Source organism: Stylophora pistillata, chromosome 3, assembly GCF_964205215.1.
Source record: "Stylophora pistillata chromosome 3, jaStyPist1.2, whole genome shotgun sequence".
Classification (NCBI taxonomy): Eukaryota; Metazoa; Cnidaria; class Anthozoa; order Scleractinia; family Pocilloporidae; genus Stylophora; species Stylophora pistillata.
This window is the reverse complement of record NC_142521.1, coordinates 46,196,565-46,209,723: the sequence shown is the minus strand read 5'-3', so window position 1 is coordinate 46,209,723 and position 13,159 is coordinate 46,196,565. Positions and strand designations below refer to the sequence as shown.

The 13,159-nt window shown below is 37.9% G+C and overlaps 2 protein-coding genes across 2 annotated transcripts; one reads left to right on the top strand and one right to left on the bottom strand.

The window, feature by feature from the left end:
* Positions 1-1,701: 1,701 nt before the first annotated feature.
* On the bottom strand, positions 1,702-8,116 carry LOC111341319 (uncharacterized). The gene is made up of 2 exons (XM_022948279.2): positions 6,667-8,116; positions 1,702-3,581 (listed from the first exon to the last, which is right to left on the bottom strand). The coding sequence occupies exons 1-2, from the start codon at positions 8,114-8,116 to the stop codon at positions 2,818-2,820; spliced, it is 2,214 nt and encodes a 737-aa protein (XP_022804014.1). The 3' UTR covers positions 1,702-2,817.
* A 92-nt stretch (positions 8,117-8,208) lies between these two features.
* On the top strand, positions 8,209-12,901 carry LOC111341320 (solute carrier family 61 member 1). Its single transcript, XM_022948280.2, has 2 exons — positions 8,209-8,524; positions 9,590-12,901. Exon 2 carries the CDS (start codon positions 9,630-9,632, stop codon positions 10,962-10,964), a length of 1,335 nt encoding a protein of 444 aa, XP_022804015.1. The 5' UTR covers positions 8,209-8,524; positions 9,590-9,629; the 3' UTR covers positions 10,965-12,901.
* The last annotated feature ends 258 nt before the right edge of the window (positions 12,902-13,159 follow it).

The following is a 13,159-nucleotide window of genomic DNA, read 5'->3' as shown; positions in this document are numbered from 1 at the left end:
TCTCTTGCTGCACACTCCAGGACCAACTTATCCTCCTGCCTGACACTCTCAAGTACTCCAAGGAACTTGTACCGCTCACCATCATCAAGACATGGTATTCTAGTCAACTCCACAACTCTCCCCCTGAGACAGCAGTCACTTGTATCCCCCTTTTCACATGGGCCACCACACACTTCTTCAGGTTCCTTTGAAGCCCCACATCCTCCATAGATGACTTAACCATCTTCATAACCCGTTCAAGCTTACTCTCCGATGCAGCGAAGATCTTGAGATCATCAATATACAAGAGTCCCGTAACCTTGCTGTTAATAGGTTTGGACATCCGGTATCCTTCAGCGGCTCTGATCTTCCATGCAACTGATTTCAAGCATACGGCGAACAGCTTCGGGCACAATGCATCCCCCTGCGGTAACCCTCTCTTGAACTTAATCCTTTCGGAGGTCTGTCTCCCTTCCCTTGTGATCGCCACTACCTTTGTGTTCCAACTCTTACACAGTTTAGCAATGACTTAACACAACCATATGGGAAACCTGTGCAACGTCATCAGCCCATTCAACCAACTATGATCTACAGAATCGTACGCCTTTTTTACATTTTACATCAATCCAGGCCACGCTCAAATTCCGCCTCCCCCTATGACAATCCAACGCAACTGTTCGATCGATCAATAGCTAGGTTGTCTGTTGTTCCACTGCATCCTACACGTGCCCCCCTCTGCGCAACCTCCATTAGATCGTTCTCCTCCAGATACTGGTTTGTTGTAACTAGCAGACAAGAAGTGAACCACTTATAAAGCGTGTTTAGACAAGTGATGGGTCGTTGGTTGTCGCTGGTAAACTCACCGGGTTTTGGGATTAACGTTGTTTTCCCTTCACAAAAACCATACTGGATACTATAACTATTATTATTATTGTTATTATTATTATTATTATTATTAGTGTCGTTTCAGGGCGGTTAAATACGTTACTCTAAGTAATAACACGGGTGCAGTAAGCTACATGCAGTCATCGACTGCCTATTTTTACTTCTGCACTTGTCCACGCCATAATGCACTCACTGCGCTTTCATGCTCCTACCGCACTTTTATGCACCACCACACTTTTATGCACCTGACCGCGTTTTAATGCACCTACCACACTTTTATGCACCTGCCGCGTTTTTATTCACCTACCGCCTACCGCGCTTTTCAGTCAAACTCTAGACGGTAAAACTAGGTGTTCCAGCATAACACTGGTTTGAAATTAAGCTTCTCTCCAGGAAAGACGATTAAATCGAAGTTAACGTTGAGGAAAACGCACATAAATATTGAGAAATGTCGAGAAGTTGCAGCTGTTAAAATCATACATTAGTAACGAGTGAACAAGGGTAATAAATTTAGCGCTGCCAATTTCCACCTTCATGCGCACCTTAAAATTTTGCGATTGTAGAGAAATCGCCAAATTTTGTTCCCTCGAAATCTAGTAGCGATGAGGTAGGCGTTACACTTGCTGTCTGAAACAGCAAACCTGCTTCTTCAGAAAAGCAGTTACCTCGATCTCGATCGCGTTTCCCTGAACCTCTCGTCTAGCGTCTAAGCCAACTAAACAGTGGTATTAATGTGTTAACTTTTCTCGGGCAGAGTAGCTCAGCTGTTTCGGAGGTCCCATTTAATCTCTACTTCCCAATTGCTTCTCTAGCTGGGAAGGTAAGCGCTTTCCACACTTATAACATGATAAGAAGCCTTTTTATTCTACCGTTGAAGCTAATCACAACAATTTCAAGACAATTAAATGACGTAATTTTGTTCATCCAATAGCCTGCGTGGGTGAGGAGAGGGGGGAAATTTGACGGGATTAGGGCAAGCATTTCCCGCTCCTCTCGCGCGTTCCCTTCGCGCGTCCTCTCGCGTCTCTCGCGCAGGCTACTGATTTACCTTAACGATTTTCTGTGCGACACTTCCAACCGGATCTCATAATAGGAAAATTCTGTGGTCAAAAGATTTGTTTAGTTACATTTACTGACTGATTTCAACCATGCCTGAAAAATATTATGCCAGATGCTGAATAATTATGCAAGGCAAGTATTTTCAAAGTTATTGTTTACGTTGTTACTTCTGTTGCTTTTACAAAACAAACTCCTAGCAAAAAAGAAAAAAAAAAAATAGTAAAAAAGGTGAAGTGAAAGGAGATTTGCAATAATCATCAAAGAATGATACCATGAACAGAATATAGTCAAAATGATTATAAGTAGTGACAACACATATGTAAAAAAAAAAAAACCGTCTATCCATACTGGGTACGTACGACATATATTGGACATTTATACACAAGCTACAGAGTAAGTTTAAAGCCCCTGTAGCGAGTTTCAAGTTTTCTCTTAAGTCTCGCTCTTGTTGCATATTAAAAAGTTATATCAACCATCTGTTTTTAATTTTTCAAAAATTGAAAGAATCATGACACCATGCATAAGAATAGGGTAAAAATCGACAAATGTACAATTATTATTCCCGAAATTTTTTTTTTTAAGTGACTGCTAGTTAATTCCTAAAATACATATGAGCATTGATATTCTCTCCTAATATCTGTCTACAAAATGTACACTTGTGGATCATTTTAAAAAAGCATCAAAACCTTAATATACTAAAACAAAAAAATACAAAAACAAAACAATAAACGAAAGTATGAAAGTGACAGGAAACAAATGAAAAAAGCTGCAATATTCACCAGTTTCATAAAAACCAACCAATTCAATGTACATTTGCACTTTTTATTCTTAACTGAGGAATATTGCATTTGCACATGTGATCATGAAAAGAATGTGCAGGTTTATCAAATTTAACTATGCTACAGCTCCAGCTATCGTTCCATATGGATGAGCAAATTTCTCATCCATTAACAAGTTCAGCAGTACTGTCACATCATGTTTAAATTGTTTAAGGGTGCTAGCAGCCATTGACTCACTACTGGGCACTTCACTTCCTTCACTGTCTGAATGATGGCTGTTTGGCTGTTGACTATTCTTGCTGCTGTCAGAGGAGGGATAGCCAATCCCATTTGCACCCTCTAGAGGCCCTGCATTCTGGAAACTGTCGCAGTTTTCAGTAGTTAGGGCTATTCTCCAAGCAACCTCTTGATTTTCTACATCAGAGCTGCTTGAAAAGGTTTGGTAGACAGGTACATCAAGTGACTGCCAAAAGGTACTTGTACTTTCAGCAAACTCACAATCTTGCATCCCAGTGTCCCTTTTCCAAAAATTGGCTTCTTCGTCTTCTTCCTCTCCCATAAACTGTGAATGCATTCCTGAAAACCAAAGCTGATCTTCAAGGTCATCGGAATCAACCTCACTACTTGCCGAGCTGACGCTGCTCCTCTCCTCCTCAGAATGTGTTGGTGTCACACAGTAGAAATCTTCCACTTCTTCAGCATCCTGGTCATCATCACTCTCTTCATCACTGGCAACATACTCACTGATGTTATCAGGAGCTGGTACAGGTGTAGAGACCTCACACCACTGCACTGTTTCTAACTCTGTGTTTCTGTCAGAGGCTTCCCTCAGCTGATTTTGCATATCTTCTGTTAAGGAGACTGTCACATCAAACCAACCTAGAATTGAATGAAAGAAAAAAAATCAGACTCTGGGTTGTCTACTCGAGAACAAAGTGAGTATTTGATTCAAATCAAACCTACTGCAGTGATAGTAACAATTTTCAGACAAACTTTCAAGGAATCCATGTCAATATATTAAACTGATGATCACTTGGAAAGAATTTCCATCGCTAACAAAAAGTTTTATTCTTCTGGTAAACTGGGTAGCCTTAAGCCGACAAGATCTTTTTTTTTTATCAAAGACAAAAAACACACTGTGTACACAGTGTGACTCTATTAATTAAGGCGAAACTAAAAAGCCAATCAACATGCCAGCCACTTCTTTAAAGATATTCACTTCATGAAAAGTTTCCTTTTTTTGTAATCAAATGCAAATCTCTAAAACTGCTAGTATCAGAAGATTTACATTTAGGTACATCTAATTTATTTAAAAATTATACATTACAAATTAAACAAATAAGAAATACAATAACCTTTGGAATTATCAACATGTAAATTGTCTTCATGATATGACCTCTTTACTCAACAAAATGAAGGTAAGATTCAATCATCAGATAAGTTTCAATTGGAAACAGTATCTTCGTTTATAGAAAAAAAAGTAGAAAAATTATCATTTAAAATTATTTCACAAAGCAACAAAACATGTGTATAGCAGCTAAAAGAGAGACTTACAGATCTGACCTTGGGGGTGTAACAAAAGACATGCGCATTGTATAGATTTTCATACTTCATTTTTAACAATTAACTTTAAACCAATTTGTTTATACTACAAATTTCAAATAGAAAGAGGTTGTTGAAACTCAAGGCAATATTACATGTAGGATCCTAACTGATGGAATTCAGGTCTTTACAGTGGGTTAATATTTCTAAGAATTTGGTTTTAGGAATGTGGTGTTCACACAAACACACATAACTGAGCTGGAGGTCTGTATGGGAGAATCTTGACCGAAGTCGCCAGTACAGACCGAACGCAGCGAGGTCTGTACCAGGGACCGAGATCAAGTTTCTCCCATACAGACTGAACTAGCTCGGTTAATGAGATGTTTATTATATGGCCGTGTCTGATGTGCCAAATTTTATATTCTTTGTACCTTTTTCTTCTAGACTGGTCTAGATGGGAAAATCTAGACCACTTTCAATATTGATTTCAGCCAATCAAATTCATGAATTTGGTAGTTCCCAGTCTGCCTTGTGAGACACAGCCATATATTAACACTGCTTATTTCATATTAAGCTTTGTTATTCGCTTGGCCCGTGTGGTTAAAAAAAGTGTTGATACGTTCACAACAGGAGAAAATGCAAACTGATTGTTGCATGCCAAAATAATGGGGACAGAGAATTTTTGACACAAAGCCAAGCATTGCATAACAAGTAGATTTTTGTTAAACACATTACAAGCTGCCCTGTGCCCTATTTTCACATTTTACAAATAGTTTACACAACAATGAGATTGTGTTACTCAACCACTGCTGTGACATGCATTTTCAATTATTGTTTTCATGGTTATGTCCACCAAACTGAGTGAAAATCATTGTTACAGCTGATAACATTCCAAATAAGAAAGAAATCAGAATTTTCAATTCATTTCAGAATTTCTTGTTATATAAATAGCTGTGAAACATGAATGAATAAGGAGAATTTTACTTCAGTTATTTGGCTTGTGTACAAGTATGCACTTTGAAATCTAATTCTTAGAATTTCAGTAGTACTTAACTAATTAGCAATCTTTGGTTAAAAGTTTAAGGGAGATCAAAGGATGTACAAACCTGCAACAAAAACAGAATTAAGCAGTTCTTTTCAAGGTTTAATGTTACAAAGGTTGTGCATAATTGGTATTGTAAAAAAAAAACCCAAATTCTTTACTAATAAAGCTGTCCCATCTGTGATTTTTTTTCTTAACTGTGACCCCAATCCCGCAAGAACCTTTAAGTTAACTTTAAGGTTAAAACTGATTCACCTAGGACCAGTTAGCTTGCCTAATAGCACACACACACATTAAAGGCGACACATGGCTTTATTAAACAAAACAAAAGCATTTTTATATCCTGTTAAATACTCAGTTGGAAACCACAAAGGAAATGGGAGTCCTGGTTGTAGCATGTATTAATATCACATTGCATTTTTGTGGTCCAAAGTGATTGGAATCTTTTCTATTTGGCACCTTGTTTTGATCATATGATAACACAAGGCTCACTGCATGTCGCCCGCAGCCAAATTGATGAAACAACCTCTGATCACGAGTTTGTTCTAGAAGGCAATACATTCATGCAGATTACTGTATAACTTATTTTTTTTTATGGAAACCAAATTTAAGGATATCACTTGTCAAAGATCAAAGAGATTTAGTATGATTCAAGCACAAAATAATCTAAAAGTAATTGCTTTAAAATTAATTTAAGTTACAAGATAGTCATCTAAAAATGACATCATCCCCTTATCTCCTGCAATCTCACGTTCTATTCAAGTATTTAATCCAGAGATGTTAATTACTCCCACATCCTCAAATGCCAAAATTAGAAAAAAAAAAAGATTCAGCAGATTCATTAGCAAAGATATGGAAATTTCAATCAATGTTCCAACTGTATATATTATCAAGAGAGTTCAAATGCAACATATTCCGTAAAAAGGCAAATAACAGCTTGTTGTTTCATGAAAGTGGTCACGCTTGAAGGAATAAATTCTTTTGTGGTATTATGGAAATTACGTCTACTTACGTCTGATACTTCAATCAGGTTGAAGACAAGAGAATTGTTTCAGATCATGCAAAGAGTTACAAGCAAGATATCTAAATTTTTTTCCAATGAGAGATGCAATTAGGACCAGAAGCAAATTTGATTGATCCCAATTTCCTAGTAACAGTAAATTTCATTATTGGTATTCCTTTTTCCGAGACAAAACATTTAATGAATAAATTTTAAAACAATGGATTTTAGAAAGATAAATAATAGGAAACACCTGCTTAAGAAGTTAAGAATGATCAAATAAATCTTTAATCACATTTAAGTCAAACTGGCAATATCTATATTTCAGGCAGATCACATCTACACAATTTTTGTAGAAATAAAGGAAATTGCAACCTTACCATTGAGATCTTTGAGATGCAGCACTGCTCTAGTGGTGTTGTGGATTAAGTGAAGTGCCCAGATTGATGTGTCCTCCATATTGACATAAACCCGAGCATTTATATTCATAAGGCAAACCAGGCGATATAAGGCAAGACAGCTTGGAATGGGTTCAAATCCAAATCCATGGCCACGCAGTGAGTCGTAATTAGCATCAAATGCAACACCCCCCTGAATCCAGAGCTCAGGAAAGGTAGGCATACAGTCATGAAACACCCACATAGTATTGTTTATATCATAGTTTACAAACAAATGGGGGACATCATTGTTATTTACAACTGTCCACATCCCAGCCACTTCTGCTTGAATTTTGTGCTGTTCCTCAATATCCCAGTGATTGCTGCTGATGAAGTATTCACAGTTACTGACATAACCAGTGTCAAAGCCTCCCTCCGATTCATCATCACTGTCAGTGGTGCTACTGGCGATCATACGTCTAGACTTGGTCTCCTTTCTATCAAAAGAAAATTGATTACTGATGCTTCTCAATGGCGATCTTGGGCTAGATAACCCACAGCTAGACAATGAGGATGTTGCAGAGTTACATCTACTACCAAGAAGTTTAGGAGGGGACAGGTACAATTCCTTAAACGTACTCACCCCCATAGGGTGCATCAGAAAATGAGGGTGGGTAAGTAGTGTGAGAAGTTCAAGCGCATCTTCTCTGAAAGCTGCCGATGTTGGACTGCCGTTGGACAAAGTACACGACATTGCAGCTTTCCAATCGAAAACTTCGAAATGAATCCCCGTTTCTCTGTGCTTCAGACGGTATCGCCATATGCGATAAAAAGTTAACCCAGTTTCCTCCGTTGCATAAGCACGAAAAAGACAAAGCCAACGAAACATAACCATGCAACTCGGAATAACTTGATACGGTCGAATGTAGCGTGCAGGTTTTGTCGAAGCTTTCATTTTGCCACTAAACCAGTCATCGTTGTATCCTCGCCGCTTGTCGATGAAAGTCCACTTTAGATCGTGAGTGTCAAAGAATAATTCGAAGTTCTTATTGAAACCTGACGTGTTAAACTCGTCTTCCTGCTCAAAAACATCCGGAACTTCCCACTTCATCATGGTTCCCGCCATGTGCAAGAACATACTTTCACGCAATTCAATCTCGGTCAACTCGTCACCACTAACACAACAACAGATGAAATATTTCATATAATCGGCTGTATAGTTCCCCCTTTGGGACAACTCTTGATAAGTATTCATCCAGTTGACGCAGGATAAAGACACTTTCTCGTACAAAAACTTCTGCGATGGCCACCTCAATAATACAAGTCTTCGCCAAAGGGACGGAGTCTTAGCGATGCTCCTCCACTGTTTACAAACCCACGAACACTTCGTCAGAGTTGGTCCATCGAGATATCCAAATATATGAAGAAGAATTTCGTCTAAAAACACAGCCATAACTTTTTCACGATGTTGACATAAGAAAAAATAGAATTGCGCGCTACCTTCGACTGCGTCTCGACCAGTTTTTGTTCTCGTCACGAGGTAATGGTTTTGTTTACTTCGCCACAACCGGAAGTCGACCTCGTCTGAAGGAAAGTACCGGAGGTGACGTTTCCGAAGTCTCGACGAATTTATGCGTCTTGATTTCCGGCCAGCTCTCCGCTAATTTTCGGAAATCGAAGTTACTCTCCGCAAGAGCGAACTGTACTGTAGGCTCAGTTGGTTGGGGCAGTGGAAGGAAATGGCTGACTGCGATTGTCATTATATTACTTAACTTTTCCACGTGGCATAAATCCTTTTCCTCTTTAAATATATTTTCTATAAATTATTGCAATTTTCTTAAACAACACAGCCAAGGCGAAGGTAAAGTCGTCGGCTAATTTTCTTTGCTCCATACTAGTATTATTATCATTGTGGTTAAGCGAGCTCAAAGCTTGACGTGGCACATCGACCGTTGGGGAAATCAATTTATCAGTCCTTGATTTGTTTGACTGAAATTTCATTTTCTTTGTTCCTTCATTGAACACTAGTGTAAACTACCAAGAAGAAATTCTGTAGAGAACAATCCCCTGCAGAACGGCAACGCAAACATCTTTGAAAATCAATGGTCGAATATATTTATTTTAATTTATACTGGTGTTTGTCTTTAATGATAGGTGTACTTTGCAATTCAGTTGAACAATCATGACAATATTGCATCGATCTGACTATTGTTTTTCCTCCATATTACTTAAATTACACTCTTTATACTGGCCCGCCCGCATCAGATTTAGCCCACCACATTTATTTGTATGGAAGTACTGTTTTATAAGTTATATACCAATGATTTCCCCTCCCCTATACTCAGCCACTTTTCTAGAACTTCAAATTTATAATAAGCTCCCTTATTCTTTATGTGATGTTCGTCAAATCTGGGCTACAGTTTAGAAAGAAACTATATTTTGCATTCTATAAATTACTGCTTCCCTCTCTAATTATCTCCCTGCTCTCATTATTTGACACTAAGGTTCTGTTCGAGACAATCTACTTTTATTTAGGTGAAGAATACCTTAGATGATATGGCAAGGTCTTTGCTCTGGAAAGATCTGGTGGTTTTTGCTAAAATTAGCTTGGAATCAGTTGTGGAATTTTTCCGAATTGTTGCCTTTGCATTAGTGCACAGGTCATGCATGATTCATTCCTCTTGGAAAATAACTTTAGGGATGAGAAATTTTAAGTTTGCATTATTTGTAACATCATTTCTTTTTTCAACCATAGCTTAGTTATGAATTTTTTTAATACACTAAAGTGTTTTGTTCAGTTCACTTCTGGTCTGGATGACATCTTTGCTTGCCTTTTTTTTCTCCTCCAACTTTGCCAATAGTCTATCCCTTGCTCAATATTTGTGACAGAGGACTTGATTTGTTCATTTGTTCTTTTTCTTTATAGAGACCTTCAAGTAAGAGCTACCTCAGTGATCCACAGAAATATGCTTGTGATTGTATACGTCTCATTTGGTGTTCTTTCTGCACTTTGTGGCATTTTCCACTTTTGGTGCAAAACAGGTCAAAGAGATGAAATGGTGATAGCAAACCCTAACTTCGTCTCATTCCAAAACAGTTACTTCAAAGTTTACTTCCTAGCTTTAATGGCTGAATGGCTACAGGGACCATACCTTTACAAACTGTACAGTCACTATGGCTTCATTGACACGCAAATTGCCATAATTTATGTGTGCGGCTTTGCTTCAAGTGTTGTGTTTGGAACATCAAGTGGATACTTTGCAAGTGTGTTTGGTCGCAAGAAGGCGTGTGTGGTTTTCACATTACTTTACTCTTTGTGTTGCCTAACAAAGCTGTCAAGAAACTATGGTATTCTAATCCTTGGAAGAATTCTGGGTGGGGTCTCCACTTCCTTGTTATTCACAGCTTTTGATGCATGGTACTTGTATGAACACACACAGACCCACAATTTTCCTAGTGAGTGGGTTTCTGCAACATTCGCCAAAGCAACACTCTACAACAGCATCATCTCTGTTGTAGCTGGGATTTTAGCCAACACCATAGCTGAATGGATGCCCTTTGGACCGGTGGCCCCTTTTGTCCTTGCCATACCATTTCTTATTGCAACTGGGATTTTGATTCAATTTACATGGGATGAAAATTATGGTGGAAAGAACAACAAAGTCATTCAGCCATGTATTGAGAGCCTACGACACATTGTAACAAACAACAAAGTCATGTCTATTGGCATTGTAACATCACTTTTTGAGAGTGCCATGTACATATTTGTTTTTTTGTGGACTCCTGTTTTGGACAGAGGGCATTTGTATCCCCCTTTGGGAATTATCTTTTCATGTTTCATGTTGTGTGTTACACTTGGAGGGTTTCTCTTCAATTTTACCATCAAGCTAGGCATAAACCCAGCCAATGTTGTGATTTTAACTGTTATTGTAGCATCTGGGGCAAATATCGGTGCAATTTTTTCCAGTGCTCAGAATCCACGTTTATCATTTGTTATGTTTATCATCTTGGAACTAGCTTGTGGAGTTTACTTCCCAGCAATGGGATGGTTGAGGCAAAGGATTCTACCTGAGGCACACCATGCTGGTATTATAAACTGGTTCAGAGTACCCCTGAATGCTATTGCAGCAATTGTTTTGATGGTACTTCACGACACTCATAGCATTCATGGTATATCTGCAATATTTGCCCTTTGTTCCTTATTGTTGGCTGTGGCAGGAATTGCCGCTGTAAGACTCTCCATCCTGTCAAGAAATGATGAAAATCTGAAACTTGTCCATGATATGGAAGAAGGACTTTGAAGAACTTATCAGAAATACCGTATTTATTCACTTATAAGGTGCACCATTTTTTATGAGAAAATATTCTTTTTTGATCAAAATATGCTCAAAACTTGGGGTGCGTCTTATAACCGAGTATTTCCGCAAAACTTTCCATTTGGAAACTTGGCTTGACTAAGTTGCCAAGTTTGGGGTGCATCTTATAACTGAGTGCGTCTCATAACCGAATAAATACAGTTCATTGCTTTCAGAGAAAGTGAATTCTTTATTTCAAGTTCATGGGGGGGTTGACTGAGCAAACTGTGGGGCTGCTTAAGTCATGAAGCTCACTTAAGCTAATCATGGAAACATTTCAGTTAATGAAGTGGCTGAACAGCACTCTGTTATAATCTTTACCTAACTTAATCCTTTAACTCCTGGAAGTTATGAAAATGTATCTTCTCCCGATAATATCCACGCATGATCCAGCAAACAGGTAATAAGAATACTCAAACTTGTCGGGTAGAAGTTGTTAATCTTGATCTACACCAAATTCTTGTTACTAATTTACTAGGAAATAGCTTGAGGGAATATTACTAATCAGATCTTTCACCTTTTGCTCAAATGGGCAACTTACCAGCTATTCTCGATTACACTTAAGTTATTCATCTACCTCTCTATTTGATGGCAGATACAGTAGCACTTGCTGGCCTGAGATAATGTAGCGAGCTGAAAGAAGCCATGACACAACAGAGGAAATTTGACAGATTATGTTCACCCTTAACATTGAAAACCTGAAATCCTTTAGAGGATTGATAGGAATGGTAGACTAAGTGAATTGCGGGAACTTCAATTGATGATAAACACAGGGCTAAAAAATGCCTCCCCCCTCCCCAACACACGCCATGCTTTTCCCCTACTTCCATTAGCTTTATTAAACATCACTTTCCTAAGTCCAGCCCCCTTTAAATTATATCAGATAGACTTACTTGTACCATTGTCTTGGTAGTTTTAATAGTCGGAGGAAGTTACCCATGTGGAAATTGAAATGCTTTCAGTGCAATTGTATTTAAGTTGAGTGGATGCTCGGTATTTATTTGCACAAGTTTTGGCTGCCCTACTATAGTGTTAAAGCAAAGGAAGTTTCAGAAGCTAAAGAATTTTCTACCGAAGGGGTGGTCAACTGTTGCCATGGCCACCTTTAAATCAAATGTGGAAGCTTGACAACCTAAAAAAGTCATGATCTCAATTATTAAAACCACACTTTAGGCTAAAATGGCATTAATCACTTTCTTTTATTCTTGTATATTATGTGTTATATTATCCAACTGTATATCGCAGAGTACAAATAATGGGCAAGACAAGTACAAATGTGATGTGATGCAAATATCATGCGATATTTGTACTCCAGAAATATCCATGAAATTTGCACTGAAATAACAGTTTAGTGTGTTGGATAATAAATCTCTTACTAGATGTTTTGTCGTGTAGTATCACTAAGTATTTGTACTCTTTGTTTTTTTTTACTTGCCCTATGGGCTCATTAAAATACAGCACAACTCATAAAAACACTTAACGATACTACACAACAAAATGCCTACTATAAAGATATAATTATTTATTTAAGGCAACTTCATTAACTTGCAATTTCTTGTCACTAGCAGTGCCAACATAATGGAACTAGTGGATGACAGCGTGCACTGTGTTAGTTATTCAGTACATATAATTGTTTAGTACCCTTGAGGTATGACTTAGTGGAAACCAAAGATATTATTGTCTAGCACAGCCCAGAAATTGTTTTCTTGAAAATATATTTATATGACAGCTTAAAACCTAATAAAAACATAACATGTAGATCGTTATGGTCACTGGTTCAACCTATCTTTGGCTAAGACTCAAAAATGCCTGGTATCAAAACTTGTCATGGCATTGTAAGAGGATAATATTTAGAGTCACCAATAAAAAATTGTGACAACAGACATTACTGTGTTCTTCTATTTGCTTTCAGGTTTGTTATACTACATATATACATGTGTGAGCCTGCCAAAGAAGCAAATGAATTTTTCCACCCTACATACAAATTAGCAGTTTACCATCCTTAGGATGGTAAACATGAATACATTAGAACATAGACGTATTGAACAATCTGATATTTTTTAAATGTCCAGACTATATAGCCAATTTATTCAAACCCCGAGTTACACCCTCTAATCTTATAAGTAGTGGTCTAAGCATAG

Bases quoted from the DNA above. Each gene is read 5' to 3' on its own strand.
- LOC111341320 (XM_022948280.2), top strand. From the start codon at position 9,630: ATGCTTGTGATTGTATACGTCTCATTTGGTGTTCTTTCTGCACTTTGT.
- LOC111341319 (XM_022948279.2), bottom strand. From the start codon at position 8,116: ATGGCTGTGTTTTTAGACGAAATTCTTCTTCATATATTTGGATATCTC. The intron at 3,582-6,666 runs GTAAGGTTGCAA...ATTCAATTCTAG, and splicing joins GCATCTCAAAGATCTCAATG to GTTGGTTTGATGTGACAGTC.